General features: G+C 43.5%; 1 protein-coding gene across 1 annotated transcript in view; it reads left to right on the forward strand.

Annotated features, from left to right (window-relative positions):
• Positions 1-5,250: 5,250 nt before the first annotated feature.
• MUC13 (mucin 13, cell surface associated) overlaps positions 5,251-22,846 on the forward strand; it is a 31,311-nt gene continuing 13,715 nt past the window's right edge. Inside the window, exons 1-4 of the mRNA XM_021706354.1 lie at positions 5,251-5,302; positions 15,130-15,252; positions 16,162-16,268; positions 19,538-19,605. Of these exons, the coding sequence (XP_021562029.1) occupies positions 5,251-5,302; positions 15,130-15,252; positions 16,162-16,268; positions 19,538-19,605 (350 nt within the window). The remainder of the gene's footprint in view (positions 5,303-15,129; positions 15,253-16,161; positions 16,269-19,537; positions 19,606-22,846) is intronic.

The following is a 22,846-nucleotide window of genomic DNA, read 5'->3' on the forward strand; positions in this document are numbered from 1 at the left end:
GGGAATGGTTTCCTGGATTAGAGAGGAAAAAGTTCTAATGAAGTATTATCTAAATGTGACATTAATAAATAGTATCAGTGTGTATACCTCTATCAAGAGTCTGGAAATAGTGAAATTAGAGCTTAAAATGTATTTACAACATTTGATTCTATAGACAGAAAAAAAAAACTATAGGTCTCATTATTTGATCTTAACAGAGATTTTAGGTTTTTAATGATCCTCCAGAGTCATGTCATGGTACCACCATGTTGCAGAATCACAGTAGTTCTTAATGACTCACATTCCAATCCTAAAAGGCTTTGATATAGCTCTCTTCGGTTTACCTATCTGATCAGGCAGATATTGCTTTAGGTTTAATGGGCATGACTTGTTTCTCTTCACAGCCAGTAGAATCATTGAGAAGCTCACCCTGAACAACAGTTCTTTTGTGACTAGGTAATTATGGGTAAACTTAGCTCCTTCAGCTGACTTGGTGACAAAGTTACCTACATATATTATTGTTTCCATGGGAAAATGGAGCCTGTGTTCTTGACATACAGATACATATTTAGAATATAGCTTGTTTGTGCTAATAAACCCCTTTTACCTGCCCATGTTTTGAATTATGTGAGAAGATAAAGAATATGAGAGATTAAGACAAAATATTACTGTAAAAAATTTTATTTTAAAGATATGGGATACAATTCAGGGTTAGGTATACAAATGTTCATTATGCAGGTACCCTTGTTGATCAAGTATGTGCCCCCCTCCTCGGTAGATTCCCACTACTGCCAATCCTGCTTCCCTACCCCCCTCCCAGCGGTTTCCCTCTACTGCCAATCCTTTTCTTTTCTTTTCTTTTCTTTTTTTTTTTTGAGTTGGAGTCTCACTCTGTCGCTCAGGCTAGAGTGCAGTAGCAGGTTCACAACCACCACAGCCTCGACCTGCTAGGCTCAGGCGATCCTTCCGCCTCAGTCCTCCAAGTAATGGAACTATAGGCATGCGCCACCATGCCCAGCTAGCCAATCCTTTTCTTATAGTATTACGATAATTGTTCAAGGTCCGCTTATGAGTGACAACATGTGATACTCGGTTATTTATTTCTGTGAAAGATCACTCAGTATCATAGACTCTAAGTCCATCCAGGTTGCCGTGAAGTTCATGATTTTGCCCTTGTTTATGGCTACCTAATATTCCATCATGTATATGTACCACATTTTAAAAAATCCAGTCCTCTTTTGATGGGCAGCACGGTTGGTTCCATGTTCTTGCTATTGTGAACAATGCTGTGTGATAAACATACACGTGCAGGTATCTTTTTCATAGCGTGATTTGAGTTCTTCTGGGTATATTTTCAATAGGGGGATTCCAGGGTCATATGGAAGGCCAATTTTTAGATCTCAAAATATTACTTTTAAAAGGAGTTTATTAGCCGGGCTCGGTGGCTCAGCCTGTAATCCCGCGCCTTTGGGAGGCTGAGGTGAGTGGATTGCCTGAGCCCACAGGTTCGAGATCCGCCTGGACAGGCGAGACCTTATCTCTACAATAAAAAATCAAAAAATTAGCCGGGCGTGGTAGCACGCACCTGTAATTCCGGCTACTCGGAAGGCCGAGGCGGAAGGATCGCCAGAGCCCAGCAGGTCGAGGCTGCGGTGGCCGGGAGCAGCCACTGCACTCCAGTCTGGGCGACAGAGTGAGACGCCAACTCAAAAAAAAAAAAAAAAAAAAAAAAAAGGAGTTTATTTTGGAGAATGTGGCTTAGGGCTTCCACTTCCTGATACTGAATCCTTACCTTCTCAGGTACAATAGTCCTGAACCCAGGTTCTTTCCCCAGAGGGAAAATGCCAGATGTGAGGTGAATATTCTCAGTTTATTTGTCTGAAATAACTCACTACACTTCACTTAGGTCAAAATGAATAAAGACATGCTGAGAGGCCAGGAGCACAGTGGGAACTGAGCTCATGCCACAGAGAGGGAAATATCGGCAGTGAGGAGGAAGAATCTCCCCTTGATGAAAAGCTCTGTGTACCCTGTCTCCGTAATCCTGGAGGGTCGAAGTCTGCTGTGGATCGAGTCTGGAAGGGGCATAAGAAAGAGCTATTGCTGACATATATCTGACGTATATCTTCACGACTGCCTGACTTTCTTACTGCCCATGTTTTTCCAGATAAAGCAAGGGAAGAGTCAGGAAGCCAGATGCTTGGCGGTGCCCCATCCCTGTCTGGTCATACTCTTCGTTCTATGCTTGGCAGAGAAGTGGCATAGAAAGCCATGGTAAATATTGACACTGTTGTAACATGATAGCGTTAGTGATAGACATTGGTGATAGAGCCCTGTGGGCACTACTCCCCTGATATTGTGAATCCAATACAGGATAAGGCACAGAAGGCTCTTCCTGGATTAGGAGACTCTGCATGTGAGATCCTGCAGCTACTTATGTGACCTTTTGTTTTTTGAGTTGAAGTCTCACTATGTTGCCCAGGCTGGTGTGCAGTGGCACACTAATGGACACCTCAGTGTTGACCTACTGGGCTCTGGTGATCCTTTTGCCTCAGGCTTCCAAGTAGCTGGAACTACAGGCGTGTGCTACCATGCCCGGCTAATTTTTTATTTATTGTAGAGACGAGGTCTCACCAAGTTGTCTGGGCTGGTCTCGAACCCACGGGCTCAGGCAATCCACTTGCCTTGGCCTCCCAAAGTGCTGGGATTAGAGGCTGAGCCACCAAACCTGGCCTACTTATGTGATCTTAGACCATTTTTCAGTTTTCCTGGGTTCCTGGTTTGGCCTTTATAAAGTGAATACAGTAGGTTGAAAATGCCATGTAAAAATGGCAGAAAGGGAGAAAATATTATATACACACACACTCATATGTATATAAATTAGAGGAACCCCCCCAAGACAGAATTTATTTCTAAAAATTGTGCATTGATTCTTATATGTTTAAACTTCAAGTCACCTTCAAAGTACTACTTGATGCAATACAGCTGTGAAGATGCTTTATCCACTGCTCAAAACAGGTTTTGAACTCGTCAGTTTTGATGCCTTTAGATGTTTCTGTGTTTTTTGTTTCACCTCTTCGACATCAGCAAAGCGTTTCTTTTGGAGGACTTTTTTCATCTGGGGAAACAAAAAAAATGTCGCTTGGGATGAGATCGAGTGAACAGGGAGGGTGGGACATGGGGTCATGCCATTTTCGGCATGCTGTAGGCAGGTGCACTCATAAATCACCTGTCATGAAATGGGCAAATGCGTTGAAAGAATCTCCACAAAAAACTCACTGAAGCTGAACACAGCCTCACATAATGCTAGTGGGTACACTGATGTGATGGGTTCCTAGAACTCTTACCTAGTGGGGGAAGACAGTACTATAAGGGGCCCCTCCAAAAAATAATTCCAGGTTTTGGGGGGGCCTTCCTTGTACATCAACAGAACTCATTGGATTGTACACTTTAAATAGATACAATTTATTTGTGTAAATTACATCTCAATAAAGTTAGTTTTAAAAGAAAAATCGATCTTTTGTTTAAATCCTGGTGCCAGCGGTCATTCGAGCTGAGAATAACACAGCACAACATGATGGGGCTTTAGAAGTGTCTTTGCTTTGGACAAATATTTAAATGGGCACCTCAGCTACATGAGAACAAACTCCAAATCTTATTCTTTTTTTTTTTATCTTGAGTGCCAAATGACCCTTTATTGAAATATTTCCTGTGTGCTTCTTAGCTAGCTGGGCATTCCACTGCACCACTGTTGATGTCATCTATGATATCATCAGGGTGGTGGCCATCAACGTTGCCGCCCACACACTGAGAAGTCCCCTGGATCTCTCTAATGGTTCCAGAGAATTCTCTAGCTAAAGATCGGTGCCACATCTGTTGGGCAATGTTGACAGTCACATCAAAAGTGATATTTACAGTGTATTTAATGTTCTTCTGTTTCTCTCTCTCGGTGCTTCCTTGAGATCATTTGGTGGTTCTTTGATGATCAGGGCAGAGGCAGAAGGTACCACCACAGTCTGGGTCTATCTATCTTGAATGGTCAATTTCACTATAATCCTCAGACCCTTTCAGTTACAGGTTACCTTTGCAACGTAATCACCAACCTTTTGGGAGACAGAACCAGGGGGCCAATATTAAGGGCCATCACAAACATGGCACTGACTTGCTTCCTGGTGCATCTCAGGTACAGAATTCTGATCTCGTTAGTGTTGAACTTTGTTGGCATAGTAAAAGCAGCTGGTGTTGGATGAACCAGGATTCGGGACTACCGAAAAGAGTTGTTATCTTTCCCTCCTCCGAGCTGACCCCAATCTTATTCTTGAGTGGATATTACAAAAAATAAAAGTGGTTTTCATTAAGGTCAGAGTTAAAACTCTGGCCCAAATTCACAAGGTTTTTACTGGTTTTTATTCCTCTGGCTGGGGCTGAACGTGGAAAGATTGGGGCCCTGGACTTCAAGGAGAGAGAACTGGATTAAGAAGACCTTAATCCAAATTATAGAGCTTGTTCCTGAAACATGGTGAGAGGTCTGGGCTAAGGAACAAGAGGGTGAGTAAGGGAACTGAGAGGTGGGAGTCAAGGTCAATGAATAACCAGGAACAAAGAGATAAGATCATCTATTTTAAGTGTTTCCCTTTTCTGCACTTTATTTGATGCTAATTGTGTTTGGGATCGTGACTGAGGGATTGTGTTCAGGCATGGTGAAATGTGGAGAGGGTCACGGAAGTTTGGAGATGTGATTATGAAGTTGCTGGAAGTGACCATCAGAGAGGCGCAGAGTGGTAGTCTTACAGCTTAAGGTGACAAAACTCAAGCAACAGTTTACGGACACATGCAAGTCCCCTTCAGGGATGCTCAGAATTATAGCTGGAGAAAAACTGGGTTTCATGCACTTAAATAGGGGTGGATAGAGCCTATATTATTGAGTGTTTAAGGGAATGATAACTTCCTAAAAGGTGATAGTTTGGTGGCATTTGGGATATCAAGAGATTAACCAAATTCTCCCAACCCAACCTCAAAAGTATATTTAGAATGCCCTGAGTTATTCTATATGTTAAGTCAAAAAAATAATCCGTAAGGCCAAGTTCACCTCTTCTATCTCGAAAGCTCAGAATAGACCTATGGTATATGACCCAATGCTAACTATAATTGCCGTTGGCTGGTTTGACGTCAGTTAATGACTGGACTTTGTACCTGAAAGAGAGTTCAAACTAATTGTAACTGGGGAGGGAAGTCATTTCCTCTTTGGATTACCAAGCAAGAACAGCTAAAATGAAAGCCTTCCCTCAACTCACTCTTCTTGCTCTTCTTTTTGTAAACTCAGGTAAGGAACATTTTTCTAATTTTCCTTCTTCTAATCATGTGGCTGTTTTGAGTAGAATCTGCAGGCTTACAGCTACAAATTCTCACAGCCCAACTTGTAGTCACCTTTGTAAATGAAGTTTCCTCTTCAACTCAGCTCAAAGACAGGCATTTTGGTCTATGTTGGGAAGATAGGGCAGTCGCGAAAGAAGTTTATGGACGAAGACTTCGGGGTTCAGCAAACCCAAGGTTTGTCTCTATGAGTTTCTGAGGCCAGGGAAGAAGCACCTAGTAAGCTGGGCATGGTGGCTCATGCCTGTAATCCCAGCACTTTGGGAGGCAGAGGCAAGAGGATTGCCTGAGCCCAGAGATTCGGGACCAGTCTGGGTAACATGGCAGGACCTCGTCTCTACAGTAAATAAAAAAATTAACTGGGCATGGTGGTGTTGCCTGTGGTTCCAGCTACTTGGAAGGCTGAGGCAGAAGGACTGCCTGAGTCCAGTAGGTCGAGGCTGCAGTAGCTGTGTGCCACTGTACTCCAGATCAAAACAACAACAACAACAACAAAAGCACCTAGCAGGTTCCAAGGGCCTGGTGCCCTACTATAGTGGTCTGGATCCCTTCCCATGATAATCAGAGAAAAAGATTCCTTTTGCAAATGTACTGAATTTGAGGATACTTGACAACAAGAGGATAATTGTCATGCTGATTAGATTACAGATGTGTACTTTCTGCTCTGAGTTAGGAAGGGTTCTGTGGGCTGCGTGTGAGGAAGATCATCTATGCACCTGAGACGTGAGGGTTAATGAGTTGAAATCTAGAAACTTCTTGCAGAAAGGAACAGAAGTGTGAGAAGGAACGGAAACCCATTTTAGAGAACTGGAATGAGTGGGGTCTGGATCCGACTTTTTTGAGAGCTGGTGTTAAGTTCCTGAGAGGGAAGACTAGGGAAGACGGTCATCACCAGATTTCCCCTGTCAGCCCTGGGGGCAAATGTCACAGTCCTGCCTTTGGGACTGAGTAAGAATGGGTAAGGTTTGTCTGACTTTGAGGAGACACTATTAGAAAGGGCTTCCCTTTGTAAGACAGAAGTAAAAAAAGGGAGTGGGAGAGGAGTTTGGATGGGAGGGGATGGAGAGATGGACAGAAATCGGGAAATCAGAAATCACTGTGTCTCAGGGTGACTTAGGGGAGTGGGGAGGATATTTCTAGGACCAGGAATGCAGGATACGGGGCAAATAGCTTGGAAAAGTACAGGGAAGGACACAGAATTTGAAATGAGGCAGGCAGGGATTTAAATGACATGGCACCACTTGTGCGTGTGCAGTGTTTCTGCCCTCGCTTTCTCCCTGTGTAATAATAAAGGGAAAATTCCCATCCTGAAGCGTGACTGAAACGATTACATGACAGTGTGTGACATGCCAGGAATTCTGCCTGGTATACAGTAAGGGTTCCACAGACGATTACCCTGAACACTTTTGATCATGTCCTCACTTGAATCCAGTTTTCAAACTTTGGTTTTGCTTTGCTCTTCTTTGTTTAAAAAAATTATACAAGTCATGCAGACCCACTGAAACAAATTCAAACCCTACAGATGTGCATGAAACAAAAAGTGAGCATTGTCAGCCTTCCCACACCTTCCCCCATTTTCACAACTTACTCCCAGGTACACTATCAAGGACAGTTTGATGGCTATCAAGGTTTGTCTTTGAAAAAAAACCAGTGTCTTTTTCTATGAAACGTTAAGGATTGTATAGGGATGTATAACGAATTATTACTTCAAAAATGAGTTTCATCTCAGACTCTTAGCAAGCAAGGGCAGGAAGTACACTCCACACGCCTTAAACCCCCTGGCCCCATGCATGGCACCTTGACTGCCGTAACACCTTCCTAAGGATTTACCAAAACTGATGCAAGAAATGTGCAGGGAGCTTTCAAATTCCCTTTAATGGGTAAAACTTTCGAGTTGTCTTTGCTTTCTCTGAGAGGTTAGGGTTGCTTTACTCCACAGAATCTGATGGGTACCCTTGGAAACCAACATCACCTAAAAGTGAAAAATTTAGATCTGGAAGAAAGGCATTTTACTGTGACTTTCAGCTAGCTTTGAACTGAGCAGCTACAGATGTGCCCTGGACAGGGGTGGCAGTTATGGAGTGTTCTCCAGAAAGCAGCCAGGTCAGGGCATATTTTTTTTTTCCATGTAAGCCTATGATTTGTACCCCTCATGGGCATTTTATGACCGTTGTGTCATTTAGAAGCTCTAGAACCCGAGGAAATAAAAATATTAAAGCTATTGTTACCATTTAGATGCCTTAATATAGTTCTATTAACTATACGTTGAACAGAGTAGATTATTTTACAATTCCTCTTGGGTATTTTTAGCAGATAATTTAAGCCTGGGATGTCAGCTCTAAACTGTCTCCCTGACATCTGTACAACCCTCAGATAAAACATATGCACACACACATATCTATATTTTAGTTTAAAAAAAAAACCATACTGTAAGTCATTCACAGCAATGAATAGCTATCAGCTTGGGATATGTCTCTTTTATAAAAATGAATTGAAGCCGTGCTCGGTGGCTCAGCCTGTAATCTCAGCACTTTGGGAGGCTGAGGTGAGAGGACTGCCTGAGCCTGCGGGTTCAAGACCCGCCTGGGCAACTTGGCGAGACCTCATCTCTACAATAAATCAAAAAATTAGCTGGGCATGGCAGCGCGCACCTGTAATTCCAGCTACTTGGAAGGCTGAGGCGGAAAGATCGCTGGAGCCCAGCAGATCGAGGCTGCGGTGGCCGGGAGAGGCCACTGCACTCCAGTCTGGGTGACAGAGTGAGACTCCAACTCAAAAACAACAACAACAACAACAAAACAAAACAAAAAATGAATTGAGTATTCTGAATTGAAATCTCGTCAAAAAAGAAAGAAAGAAACCAAAGTAAATAAAACACTGAGTCCAAAACTCCATAGCATCATTCCAAAGACCTGCAGAAAACCTCTTAAGAAGTCCCAATTCATTCTGTGCTTTCTACAGAAACACATTGGTTTTTTAGCACTAACAGGGAAAGAACATTTCTGAAGCAAGCCATTCAGGGTCTGCTGGGGTTAGGGCCATTTGCACTCACAGCCTGCCAAGCCCCTTTTTTCTCTCCAGAGTTTCCCTGGCCATTCTCACTGCTTCCCCACTGATGGAGGACACCACGGAAATCACATCTACTTCCACGCTTTTATTCCAATCTCTGATTTTCTCAATTTTCTTTCTATGTGTTTGCTCCTCTGGGACTTCTTGGCATTTTCATTAACTAGATGGCCTCTCCTACAACTCCTTAACCAAATGGTAGTTAAGACACTGGCATGTCACAAGACTGGCTTTGCCTCTGGGCAAATCCCTTAAGCTCTCCGAGTATTGGTGGCCTTTCCTCTCGAGCGTGGGCACTCCTCTCTGTTACCCTGTTGGGCGCAGGGTAAGCACTTGGTAAAGGAGAGTAGTAGCAGGAACAGGGGTGGTAGCAGTCAGCACTGCCAGCTGGTGACCTATTTTCTTGCCCCAAGAAGACCAATAGCTGATCTCTTTCTGAATGACTATGTTAGCCAAACCCTGTTCAAGGTGAAGAGCCAGACTCTGCCCTCAAGGGGCTCACAGACCCATGGGAGAATCAGGTAGCATCTTCAGCAATTCTCTGTATTCCAGGGTTGAGGAGTTGCTTCCTCACTAAAATTGTTTCTTTTTCTTTTCTTTCTTTTTTGACTCAAGGTCTCCCTTTGTTGCCTAGACTGGAGTGCAGTGGCACGATTGCAGCTTACCACAACCTTAACCTCTGGGCTCAGGTCATCTTTCCCCCTCAACCTCCCCAGGAACTGGGACTACAAGCATGCGCCACCACACCTGGCCAAATTTTTTCTTTTCTTTTCTTTTCTTTTTGAGTTGGAGTCTCACTCTGTCACCCAGACTGGAGTACAGTGGCCGCTCCCGATCACTGCAGCCTCGACCTGCTGGGCTCCGGCAATCCTTCCGCCTCAGCCTCCCAAGTAGCTGGAATTACAGGCGCGCACTACCACGCCCAGCTAATTTTCTGATTTATTGTAGAGACGAGGTCTCGCCAAGTTGCCCGCAGGTCTTGAACCCGCGGGCTCAGGCAATCCACTCACCTCAACCTCCCAAAGTGCTGGGATTACAGGCTGAGCCACCGAGCCCGGCTTAATAAATACTTTTAAACCTGTTGTCAGGGTCAGAGTTCTTAGAGACAATTTAAGTTTATAGAATAAAGGTCACTGGATCACTAAGAGTTTACAACTTCATGTGTCCAGGGGTTTCTAAAAGTTGTAAAAATGCAGCTTTGATGACAATCACAGCCCATAGGGCAAAGATCATTTCTTCACCTTACACTTTTGAAAGTCCACGTGTCTAGAATTGTTCATGGGTGAACACTACTAGAAAAAATTTTGGAGGAAGTTTAATAAGCACTTAGTAAGGCTTTTTTCCGTCATTTTAAAAATGACTCATTCTCAGTCTTTCCCTCCCTCAATCTGTCAACAGAGAAAACACCATGTAATGGAAAACGGCAGTTGCCTGAAGTGTAGAAAGACAAAAAGTCCACTTCTGGGTAGTCACAGTGCCACCTTGTGGCACCCCCGATTGTCCTCACTGAGGATCATCTGAGGATTTTATTTTATTTAGAGACAGGGTCTCCTTCTGTCTCCCAGTCTGGAGTGCAGTGGCACAATCATTGCTCACTGCAGCCTGAAACTCCTGTGTTCAAGCAATCCTCCAGCCTCAGCCTCCCTCCTGAGTAGCTAGGACTACAGGTGCACCACACCTGGCTAATTTTTTTAAAAAAGTAGAGAGGGGATCTTGCTATGTTGCCCAGGTTGATCGTGAACTCCTGGCCTCCAGGGATCCACCTGCCTCAGCCTCCCAAGTGCTGAGATTGAGTCACCATGCCCAACTATCTTAGAAATATGAAACCCATATTGACAATTCTACAACTACAAGACATAAATGATATTACTTCATGGCACTCATCTTAATAAATATTAACTATGTGTCATATTTTTCAATAATGTGTTTCCAGTTTTAGCTATTTGATTTTTATTTAGTGTGAGTTTTCTTTATGTTTAGAAATAGTCGTGTATTTTCATTTTGAATGTAGTCATATATATTCATTTTTGCAGGAAAAAATGAGGTGGGTACTAATTAATGTGGTATGCCATTGTTTACTCAACGTGCTGACTTCTGAAATTTGGTTTGTTCCTCCAGCCACCAGCCAAAGCACCCAACCTGGCTCTACACCCACAGATGCTGCAAGTGATTCCCCCCCATCAACTGCCAAAAATAGTCCCGCTACACCTCTCCCAGCATCTACTCCGCCTGCTTCCCCCACAGCTAACTCAGCTGATTCCCCCACAGCTAACTCAGCTCATTCCTCCAAAAATCCCACATCTACTCCTACAGAAAGTGAATCCACCACAGATGCAAATTCATTAACTGCATTTTCCACCATCCCTTCATCTACAAATGATGTTTCTACCAAAACGCAAAGTGAAATGTCCCCAGTCACAGACGACAGTTCCTCAGGGACTAATCCCGGACCTCTGTCACCACTGCCTCCCAACAACAGTACCCCTTCAGACACGAGCACTCCCTCCATAGGTAAGAATGAGTCCCTCAAAGACTCCTCATTAAGGGAGCATAACTTAGTGGAGGGTGGTAGGTGAGCGTGTTATGGGGGGTAGGAAAGTAGATACAGAGTGGCCCAAGGTGTCCTTGGATGTGAACCGTGGGTCTAACAATCTGAGTCGCAAAGGCTAGTAGTGACGTCAGAGACTGTCAAAGATTACCCTCAGCTCCTTCAGTTCTCTTTTCTTCCTACGCATCCTACCTCAAGCTATTTGCTAGATGTGCAGCATTGTTTTATGAACTTAACTTTGCCAAAGCTCCCTCTATAGCTCTCTTATCGCGGGGTTTTTTTGGAAATAGCTCCAGCTTCTTTGAGAAGATAGGTCTAAACAAGCACTAACCCTCTAGCCCTCCTGGGTTACCTCCCTGGTCTACCTAAGGAAGAAGTTCATTTTTTTGTTGTTTTTTTTTTTTTAGTCGGAGTCTCACTGTGTTGCCCAGGCTGGAGTGCAGTGGCATGCTCACGGCCCCTGCAGACTCAACCTGCTGGGCTCCGGTGACCCTTCTGCCTCAGTTTTCCAAGTAGCCAGAACTACAGGTGCATGCTACCATGCCTAGCTAATATTTTTGACTTATTGTAGGGACAAGGTCTCGCCAAGTTAGGCTTGTCTCGAATCCCTGAGCTCAGGCAATCCTCTCGCCTCAACCTCCCAAAGTGCTGGGATTACAGGCTTGAGCCACCCTACTCAGGCAAGGAAGAAGTTAGTTTTACTCTCAAGGTAAATTGATAGCTGATCACAATCTGAATTTGAGCCAAGTCATGGAATTGGAACTTGAGGGCTAGGAAGTCAAACAATAGCAGTCCTCAAATAGTCCTAGGCATGACAGGGTTATCATTCAAAGGACAGGTGTTTTGGGTCCACTGTCTAAGAGTTGATGAGTGACCTCAAGCCAAAGTTATTGGAACAGAAACCATTTGGTTCGTGTCCCCACGCTTGGTCTAGAACAGGGGTCATGACACTTCATCAATAAAGGCTGGACGGATTTGTAGACCACGAAGAGTCTTTGCGGCAACTACTGCACTTTGCTATTTTAGCTTGAAAGTAGCTGTAGCAAATATATCAATGAATGAACCTGGATTTTCTCCAATAAAACTTTATTTACAAAACCAGATGATGAATCACATGATTCCTGAGCCATAGTTTGCCAGACCCTCGTCCAGAAGAATCCTCAAACGTTAGAGTCTAAAGAGTATAGTTAAACCCTGTCGTTCTCAAACTGGAAAATTGAGACCCAACAAGGGCAATGACTTGCCCAAGGTGAAAGAGCAAGTCGATGTTTTCTTATACTTACTTCTGACAGCTTCCCCAATGTTCTCTGATAGATCGAAGAAAATGAGTGCCTAGGCAAATACAGCTAGAGGTTTCATCTAAGATCCCACTCCACAATCCTCTTTCCTGTTTGGAGGGGCCACTCTGAAGGAGAGGTCAAATGGGACAGCTACACAATCAGCTCTACTGAATCAGGAAAGGGGGCTTTTCTAAGCAATTTCTGCTTCTCCAGACATTCTCTCAGAGTAAGGCAGTCTTCCTGGTTCTGGTTCCTGCGCTAGCCATGAGACATGGGGCAAATCAGTTCTCTCTTGGCGTCAGCTCACTCATCTGCAATAAGATGTGACTGAACCGCCCAAATCCTTTCCAGCTGTAACATCCTGTGACTTAATCAATTCCTGGCCACAGAACAAGTTAACAAATCTGCCTTCATTGCTAAAGAGAAAGCACACCGAGAGTTATTTGGTGGGTGTCTCCAGAGAGGAGATGCATTCATTTTCTTTCCTAAGATTTTCCAAATCCTCCTTGTGATATGGTTAAAAAAAATTTTTTTTTGAGATGGAGTCTCCCTCTGTCACCCAGACTGGAGTGCAGTGGCATACTCCCAGCCACCGCAGCCTCAACCCGCTGGGCTCTGGCAATCCTTCTGCCTCAGCCTTCCAAGTAGCCGGAATTACAGGCGCGTGCTACCACGCCTGGCTAATTTTTTTTTTTTTTTAATTATTGTAGAGATGAGGTCTCATCAAGTTGTCCGGGTGGGTCTCGAACCCGCGGGCTCAGGCAATCCACTTGCCTTGGCCTTCCCAAGTACGGGGATTACAGGCTGAGCCCGGCCATGGTTAAAACTTTTTAAAAATGTCATTTACTTTCCTTAAAAGATCAGCTCACACCTTGTCAGAGGGGTGACCCTTACTGTAGTTTATAAGATATGGCACTATGCCTCTTTTTGTCTAATATAGTCTGTTTTTCTCTTTTAAAAAAATGTAATAGACTTTATTTCTAGAGCAGTTTTAGATCCACAGCAAAACTGAGAGGCAGGTAGGTTTCTCATTTACTCCCTGCCCCCACGCATGCATTGTCAGCATCACCCACCAGAGTGGTGCATTTTTGACAACTGACAAAACTACAGTGACACATCATTGTCACTTAAAAGACCCATTTATATTAGAGTTTATGCTTGTTGTTGTAAATGTTACAGGATTGGACAAACATATGACATACACCCACTATTAACAGGGTCATGACCCTAAAAACGCTCTGTGTTCTGTCTACACATCCTTTCCTCTCCCCTAACCCCTGGCAACCACTGACCCTTTTAGTCTCCATAGTTTAGCCTTTTTCAGAGTGTCACGTAGTAGGAATCATACTTTTGAGAGGCACTTCTTTCACTTCGTAGTATGTTCTTCCTCTGTGTCTTTTTTTGACTTAATTGCTCTTTTTTCTTTTTCTTTTTTTTTAGTATTTAATAATATTCTGCCATCTAAATATGCCAGTTTGTTCTTCCGTTCACCTACTGAACCATGTCTTGGTTGCTTCCAGGTTTTGGCACTCATGAACAAAGCTGCTATGAACATCTGTATGCGGGGTTTTGTGTGGCCATAATTTTTTACTCCTTTGGGTAAATGCCAAGGGGAGTGAATCCTGGATCTTCTGATAGGAGTATATTCTGTTTTGTAAGCAACGGCCAAACTGTCTTTCAGAGTGACTGTGCTTTTTGCATTCCTACTCCAAAGAATTCGACTTTCTGTTTTTCTACATCCTCACCCACATTATTTTATTTTTCATTTTTCAGTAAGAGCAAATTAGGATCATGATTATGGAAAAAACAGCTCAAACTAAGTCTTCCTTCTATTCTAAGTCCCTGGGACCCAGACCCCCAGTTTCCTTCCCCAGAGGCAACTTCTGTGGCTAATTTCTTGTATCTCCCTTCAGGGATCACCAATGCAAATCAAGCATACATGTTTCTTTGTAGTATCCTCCTCGTTTTTTATTCACAAAAGAGAGGTTTACACATTGTGCCTTATGTACAGCTTTTTAAAAAATCAGTTTTTACAGTATAGGTTTGGAAGGATCTCAAGACAGCTCTGAAGTTTGCCAAATACTGCTATTCTGAAATCAAAGCTTAGGATCATTTCACCTGACAGAAGCGAAGAAAATGGCCCACCAAGATTACTGTTTGGCCACTCACCTAGCTCCTCTCCTCAGATTCCATAGTTTTCCAGAGAGAGAAAGACGCTGCACCCTGCCTGGCCGGGAAGTCTCAGGCATTGGGGCGCAAGCCATTACAGTATTATTGTCATCATTTATTCAAGTCATCTGCTCAAAAACCCAGAGGCTAGAGGGTCCTCTCATCACTTCCTCTTAGGTTTTTCACTGACTTAATCCATATTCTTTCCTTTATTATCCCTGTCCTTTTTTTATGGATAGTATACCAAGGATACTTACCAGGTATGACATCTTGTTTCTTTTTGGAGCTTCTTGATTGCTTTTCCCTACAAGATGGTTATTCATATCTTTCTAAGAGGATGATGTCTTATCTAGAATGATTTTGGGGAGCCCTACCTAGCATTGGAGAACCATGCATCAAAGTTCTGGAGGGCCTTTGAGGTCTGAAGATTCCTGACTCCTTGGGATTAAAAGACTGCTGTATCTCTTTCTGGAGCAGGCCCTTGTCCACTAATCTCTGGCCTTCACTGTTGACAAGCACCCAGCTCCAGAATTTCAGCAACCACTGGCCTAGACACATAAGAAAGCAGATATTTGTTTCCAGCTCTCCTGAGGGTGTGTTGTAGAATAACACAACCCAGGAATGGAAAGTGCTCAAGGGGGAGGCAGGAAGATTGAAAATGTGGTTCCAGGTGTTACCTGTTGTCATGTCTAAACTTCTTCTACTTTCTCTAAGGTTCCCCCGCTCCTTGCCAGCCTGATTCCTGTAAAGATCATTCGTCATGTGTCAATCTGAATAACACATATTTTTGCCTGTGTTTAGAAGGATATTATTATAATTCTTCTAAGTGTATAAAAGGTGAGTTACACACGATGAACCATGGCAGAGCACTGTCTCTCATACCAAAAGTGGAGTAGGAAACTCAACATGATGATAAAAAGAAATTCCAGAATGCTAGAGGTAGAAGGCAACCTGGAGGCAACCAAGGCCAGGAGAGAAAAGCGGGGATGCTGAGGCAGAGTAGGTGACAGGTCTAAAGCCACACAGTCAGGCCCAAGCTTCCTTTTCTTTTGACGAGATCACCTGGGTGCAATGAAAGTCCAAGGCCTGTCTGACTGCTTGAGTTTTAATTTTTTTTTTTTTTTTTTTTAATGAGTAAGAACTATCCTCCCTTGCCAGAGCAGACCAATTGCATAGGAGACTAATGCACTGTATTGCCCACAGGGGCTAAGAATAGACCAAAAGCCCCCACAGTGCTTAGATTTAGTACTAATAATCTAATTTCTGGGGAGGTACTCTAAGCAAATGACCACAAATGTAGAAAAAGGGTTTATTCATGAAGGTGTAATCTCTTTCTTTGTAACCTCTTTCTTTTCCTTTTAAATAAGTAAAAACACTAAGTTATTGGATAACAAAAAGTGACTACATCAATGAGAGAGACATATACTTCAGAGACAATTATTCAACCCTTAAAAATGATGGCTATGAAGACTAAGCAATGATTCAGAAAAATACTTATTATGTAATAATAAGTAAAAAGAGACACTTGGAATTACAATGATGTAAACTGTGCACGGGAAGAAATTGCTGGTAGAAATATACGAAAATGAAAATGGTTGTGTTAGGTTGAGTGGGATTATTTTCCAGACTGCCTGTAGTGTCCTCATATAATATTGAGACTTCCAAAAAATAATCTATGATTTAAGACCAAATGGAAATGACCCTCTTTACATCAAATGGTTCAAAAAGATTCTTCTTAACTTTCAGGAAAGATATTCCCTGGAACGCTTGGCGTGCAAGTACCAGATATATTTATCTTGACAGATAAAAATTCTATGGCCTATCAAGAGTTCCATAATAAAATTATTGACTTTGTAAGTATCTTGTAACTTTCCCCTTCTGTATAAGTATTCTTTGTTCTAACACTGAGTTGCGGACTGTAGAGCTGGTCTTCAGGTAGCTCATACTGGTACAGTTGTTCAAATAGTGAAATGCATCCTTACTGATTGTAAACTGTGCTCCCCTGAGCACCTGGGAGTCACTACCTCTTCATTGCCCAGGACCCTTCCTTGGGACCCTTGGGCCTCCTCGTGGTTTTGCACTTAGAGGCAGAGCAACTGGTATGGCAGAGGGCCTGTAGAAGCTCGCTCCAGTCATGCCATGCTCATTGTTATATAGCTAATAACAGTTTTAAATGGACAGATACATATAGTGATGTTTTGAAATAAACTATTTTCATAGAATGAGACAAATATTAAAATATACTGTTTTTCCTTTTTTTATATGTCAAATTTGCATAAATTTCCATGCTAGTCAGACTTTTTTTTTTTAATGTCTAGAAGAGGAACTACATCTGAATATCTGTTACCTTTTTTCCCCATGGTCAAAAATGTTGGCATGACTAATAGTTTCACGTCATTTAAATTATTGTGGGCAAGCACGTCAGCATGAAAAGAATGGATGACCCCATTCTGAAACCGCAGATGTTAGGTCTGGAAGGAAGAACTCAAAGAGAGCATCTAGTCAGTGTTTCTCAAAGTTTGCTTTTAAAGGAAGAAACATTAGCCTCAGATACGTCTTAGAAGTCTGGGCAGAAAAACATTTTTTAAAACTAAAGTTTTGTTCTATGACAACATCTTTCCATTTGGATTTATGCCATGACAAAGAGTTTCATTATTAGGACTGGTAAGACATTGAAAAGTATTACAGAAATGATTTTACAGATGATACAGAGTAAGCTAGCACTCCCGACCATGCAGCCGGTACCTGGCAATGCTAGGATGGAACCCGTGGCTGCCGTGTTGCGGGGTTTGCTCTGTCCCTTTGTCACACTGTTCTGAATTGTGGGCCGGCTGGCACTGACTTGTGTCCTCTCATCTTGGGTCTTCATTCACATTTGCCAGCTTGGATGGTATTCAGCACATTGAAGATGGCAGCATCAACATGGCCCTATGTCCACGTGGCTTTACTGAGCACCAGTGGCCGTGGTTACCACATTCCCTAAAATTGTCTTTGGATATGAATGTCACCAAAGGCCCCTTCCATTTCAGTCCTTATGCCCTGGTCTTCAGAGATCACTTTAGAGACTTGATCTCTGTCAGGGCTTAATATTCCAGGGTGACCGGTGAAGGGATGCATCCTTCTTACAGTTTCTGGGAGAGTTTTAATCCGAAAGGAATATCCCAGAACTCTTTTACAACCCCTGGAATAGAGTTAGGAAAACAGAGACAACTTACTCTTACTTACACTTAGCAGACTTTGTAGGGGCAGTCCCAGCTCAGCTCCTAAGAAGTCTCCCAGGGTTGATTTCCTACCCAGCTGCATAGTCTCATAGGGATGTGGAGTTTCTCTGTTGGGTGCTGGGTCTAGCATTTTTATGTGTAATACTTCTGATTCTCAAAAAGTCCTATAGGAGAGATAGTGCTATTGAGCCCCTTTTACAGATGAGGCAATTGAGGATCAGGAAGTTAGGTAACTGGAGGTCACTCAGCTGAGTGAGGAGGTTTGAATACGAACCTATATCAGCAGGGCCATGGAGCTGCTTCTCTTTTCTTCTTACCCGCTGGCTCCTTTAGGCAGTGGAAGCTGGGCAGGCCTGTTTGGGTAGCTCCCGCCTTCTTGTCCAATCTTGCAGCCCTTCAGATGAAGAGATGTTTACCCAACATCCTCAAAGGGTGACCTGGAAGGAAAAAAGAAAAGGGAATACTTTCTCCTATGCCAGATACCAGTTTCTCAACTTCTTCTTTGGGACTAAGAAAACTATATGGACAATGGTCAGCAGGTGAACTGGAAGTGACATCTAGAAAATTTGTTCCTAAGTGGAATCTCTGAACCTTAATGGTTTGCAGAAATACCAGCTATCCCTAATATTTAAAAGATTATAAAGAAATATAGACCATCCTGGGCAACAGAGTGAGATCTTGTCGCTACAAAAAATTTAAAAGAATAAGCCAGGTGTGGTGACACATGCCTATAGTCCCAACTACCTGGGAGGCTGAGGCGGGAGATCACTTGGAGTTCAGGAGGTTTGAGGCTGCAGTGAGCCAGGATCATGCCACTGCACTAAAGCCTGTGCAAAAGAGTGAAATCTGGGGAGAGGGAGAGAGAAAGAAGGAAAGAAAAAAAAAAGAAAAGAAAAGAGGCCAGGCGTGGTGGCTCAGCCTGTAATCCTAGCACTTTGGGAGGCCAAGGCAAGTGAATTGCGTGAGTCTGCGGGTTTGAGAACAGCCCGGGCAACTTGGCAAGACCTTGTCTCTACAATAAATCAAAAAATTAGCCGGGCGTGATTGTGCATTCCTGTACTTCCGGCTACTTGGAAGGCTGAAGCAGAAGGATCACCAGAACCCAGCCGGTCGATGCTGGGGTGGCTGTGAACGTGCCACTGTACTCCAATCTGGGCAATGGAATGAGACTCTGACTCAAAAGAAAAAGAAAAAGAAAAGAAAGAAAAGGAAAAAAAGAAAAACCTGGAAAAGAAAAAAAGAAATATGAACATGTCCTGGGTATAAGGCTGACCAGGCTAACAAGGGCATCAGCTTTGTTTAAATTTTACTAGAGTCCAAGAGACATTTCTCTTTCATTTAAATGTAACATCTTTTTAAAGATGGCTGTCAGTTGCCACAATCTTTTCAAATGTGAGGCCATGGCTGGGTGTAGTGTCTCATACTTGTAATCCCAGTACCTTAGAAGGCCAAGGTGGGAGGATCACTTGAGCCTAGGAGTTCAAGATCAGTCTGGGCCATACAGCGAGCCCCCATCTCTACAAAAAATAAAAATAAAACAAATGTGGGGCCCCAATGGGGAGGAAAATGATACAAGGCCATAGATTATGAAAAGGTTGCACCAACCTAGTTTAACACTCTTATTTAATAAACGTGGAAGAGGAAGGCGACTGTCCAAAGTCATGACCATATCTTTCACTTGTAATTCACTCAGTTGTCATTCAACCAGTGTTTGTTGAATATTTTCTGGGGACTGCCCTGTGCTAAGTGGTGGGGAGGGGTGGGGGCGATGGGGGGACATGACTTGAGGCGTTCTTCCCAATTTAGTTTCCCCCTTCCTGAGCCACATCACCTCTGAGCTTTAGTGTGTGCTCTGCCTCCTTCCACTCACTGTCCTGGTTTGACTGCTGAAAATCTTTCAGGCCTGTGTCCTTTATGAAGCCCTCTCTGGTTCTCTGCAACTGAAGGAGAGTTTCTCTGAACTCTTCTGGTAGCTCCTATCTGTCTATGGCACGTACCTCTCCCAACATCGTGGGTGGTCTCCCCTACTTGACCACAGGACTGGGTCTGCCCATCTTCGTAGTCTGTAAGTCCCCTAGCAGAATACCTTGGGTAAGGTAGGCGGTGACATACGAGAGGGGACCCCTCAAAAAAGGAATTTATAAAAAACGGTGTATTTATTCTTCCATGTTTAAACTTCAGTCACCTTCAAAGTACTCTCCGTTTGATGCAATACACCTCTCGAGATGCTTTTTCCACTGATCAAAACAGTTTTTGAACTTGTCAATTTTTATGCCTTTTAGTGCTTCTGCCATTTTTGGTTTCACCTCTTCCATATCAGAAAATGGTTCCTTCTGAGGACATTTTACATCCCTGGGGGGAAAAGAAAGTCACTCAGGGATAGATTGGGTGAATAGGAAGGGTGGGGCACAGGGCTCATGCCAGTTTTGATCAAAAACTGCTGAATGGGCAACCCCCTCAGGTTCCCTCCCACTCTGGAAGCTTTTCTGTCCTCTCAATAAATCCTGCTTTCTCAACTTTAAAAAAAAACAAAAACAAACCTGCTGAACACTCAGCATGATGTGGGCAGATGTGTTCATAAATAACCCATTACGAAGTGGGCAAACACACTAAAAGAATCTCAAAAATAAATAAAAAATAACTGAAGCTGAAAGCAGCCTCTCGTAACAACACTAGCTGGTACACTGATGCTGACGGGTTCTTAGAACACTTCCCTAATGGGGGAAGCCTGTACTACAGGGGGCCCACCTGCCAAAACATAATTCCAGGTTTTTTTGGGTCCCCTCTCATAGATGTTCCTTGAGTACATTGATGATGGCATGAGACACACACACATAGATAAGACGAATGACATGCAAAACTTGAGACAAACTTAGTAAGTTAATCACCTTGTTTTTAAGAGTGTGATCATTGATTTGGCTGATTATTTTAGATTTCTATCCTTGCTGGATAACTCTGATTTCCATCAGGCTTACTATTTCTCAGCAATCATCACTGAAAAGTACTAGCATGCATGTGAAGAATAAATCATTTGTTGTGGTGAGCCATGTCTATTTATGAGTTGAGAAATGTATGTTAAATCCTAGATAGAATATAACGTTTTAAAATTTATTTATATTGTACTGGTTATTAAATCTGTTCTCCTCCACAGTTTATGGGGGTGTTTAACATATCGGTTTATGGACAGACTGTGATTCAGGAAATAAGGTGAGTTTGCTATGGACTGATGGGGGACTTTGGAGGAGGTGTGTTTGTCCTAGCTTCTGGGCTTCTCTCGAGGTCCCCATGTAACACTAAGGCCCTCTGGGGGAAGTCACAAGTCAGGAGAAGGTGGCCCATCTGGGCACTACAGAGGGGACTTTGTGCCTTCCCCTGCCTCTGCTATCGCTCCTACTCTGGCCTGGGTGGACGGGGCGTGGCCTGGGGAAGGCAAGATGCTGTCTGTGATAGGCTTCTCAGCAACTTGTGCACATCTGGACCCATTTGTTTGGTTTGATCCCTTGGCTGCAAACCACACCTAGCCAACCCCTGGAATGTGCATTCCAAAGGGCCATGGGGAAGGTGAATGGCTATGAGTATCTCTTCCCTCACACAGGGGGAGCCAGAGCCAAAGCACGTGTCTGACTACCTAAGGGCCAGTGGTGACCTCTTTCTTCAGTAAAAACAAGCATTAGCCAGGTGCGGTGGCTCATACCTGTAATCCCAGAACTTTGGGAGGCAGAAGCAAGAGGATTGCCTGAGCCCAGGGGTTCGAGACTAGCCTGGGCAACTTGGCGAGACCTAAAAAAAAAAAAAAAAAATTAGCTGGGCATGGTGATGCTTTCACCTACTTGAAAGGCTTAGGTAGAAGGTTTACCTGAGCCCAGCAGGTCGAGGCTGCAGTGACTGTAAGCGTGCCACTGTACTCCAGCCTGGGCAACAGAGTGAGGCTCCAACTCAAAAACAAAAAAAAACAAACAAGCATTTATTGAATGCTTCAGTGTGCCATGCAAGAGCTGGTGCTATTTAGAGAAACAGAGGCAGAAGAGTTTCAAGAAGTAAGCAATTCCATCTCAGCCTTCTCTGAAACATATTAACACACGAGTACTCGGGCTGAGGAAAGAATGCTCTAAGATGAAGAGTGAAGTGGAAAGCCGATGCAGTAATGCTGTATATATATATGTTACAAGTTTTACTATTGTGTTCATCCTTATAAGGATATATGTCAAATCTTTTGTGGAATAAGTTAAAGTGTATATATATTCGTACGCATGTGTGTGTAGTTTCAGAGAAGGCCTCTTAAAAGGGCTGAGCTTCAAGCTTGGTCTTGAATGAGGGGCAAGTCTGCCTGGCAGTCAAGGTGCATGGTTTATTCACATGGTGAAGGGGCTGGCAGCAAGCAGAGTCTAGGCCCAAATGCAGAGATTTTTCAGCTGGCGGCATACATTGAATGGTTTCTGGGATTGTGTTTGGTTTGCCGCATAACAACCGGTTTGTGTGTAGGGAATGACTGGATAAAAGCAGGAATGGTGAGGTTGTGATGGAGTTAGCCAAACCATTGCTGGAATCCCAGCCTTGGCAGTCTCTCCCCATGTGACCAGGCAGGGGTTCTAACATCTGAACCTTTGTTTACTGCATCTGTGTGTTTTGGGATAATCTGATCAACCTCCTTGGAACCTTGTGAAGAGTAACTGAGCTAAAGTTTGGAAGATTTCCTGTATCCAGTGCTTGGCTTGTAGTTGATTTCAACACCGGTTTGTTTCCTTTCCAGAACATGGGACTTCCTTGTAGGGTGATGGAGTGACAGTCCCACAAAGTCAGTTGGGGGATCCCCCAAACTGCAGCAGTACTTTTATTCTTAAGGAGTTACTAAAAGGGAGCCAAGGGTGTTTGGAGGCAAGCCTTCACCTGGAAGCTCAAGGTCATGGAGGGAAACTACTCCCCCACCATGGGGGTCCACTGAGGGCGAGTGACACTGGGTCTCACCTACGAAGGCATTTCTGGGAAAATTATTTCTCTCCTCTGAGTCCCCAAGCTCTTCACCTACCGTAAAAATGCTGAAATTGGAGGGATCCTTAGAATTTCTCTCTTTTGACAGAGGGGAAATCTTAGGCTCAGAGGCACTACGACTGGTCTTGGGTCACAAAAGATAAGTGAGTGGCAAGCTTGGATCTGGCCCTTGTGTCTTAACCTCAAGTCTAGTGCTTTAGTTGTTTATACTCAAGTACACA

Source organism: Carlito syrichta, unplaced genomic scaffold (genome assembly GCF_000164805.1).
Source record: "Carlito syrichta isolate Samal-C Ts95f unplaced genomic scaffold, Tarsius_syrichta-2.0.1 Scaffold315477, whole genome shotgun sequence".
Lineage (NCBI taxonomy): Eukaryota > Metazoa > Chordata > Mammalia > Primates > Tarsiidae > Carlito > Carlito syrichta.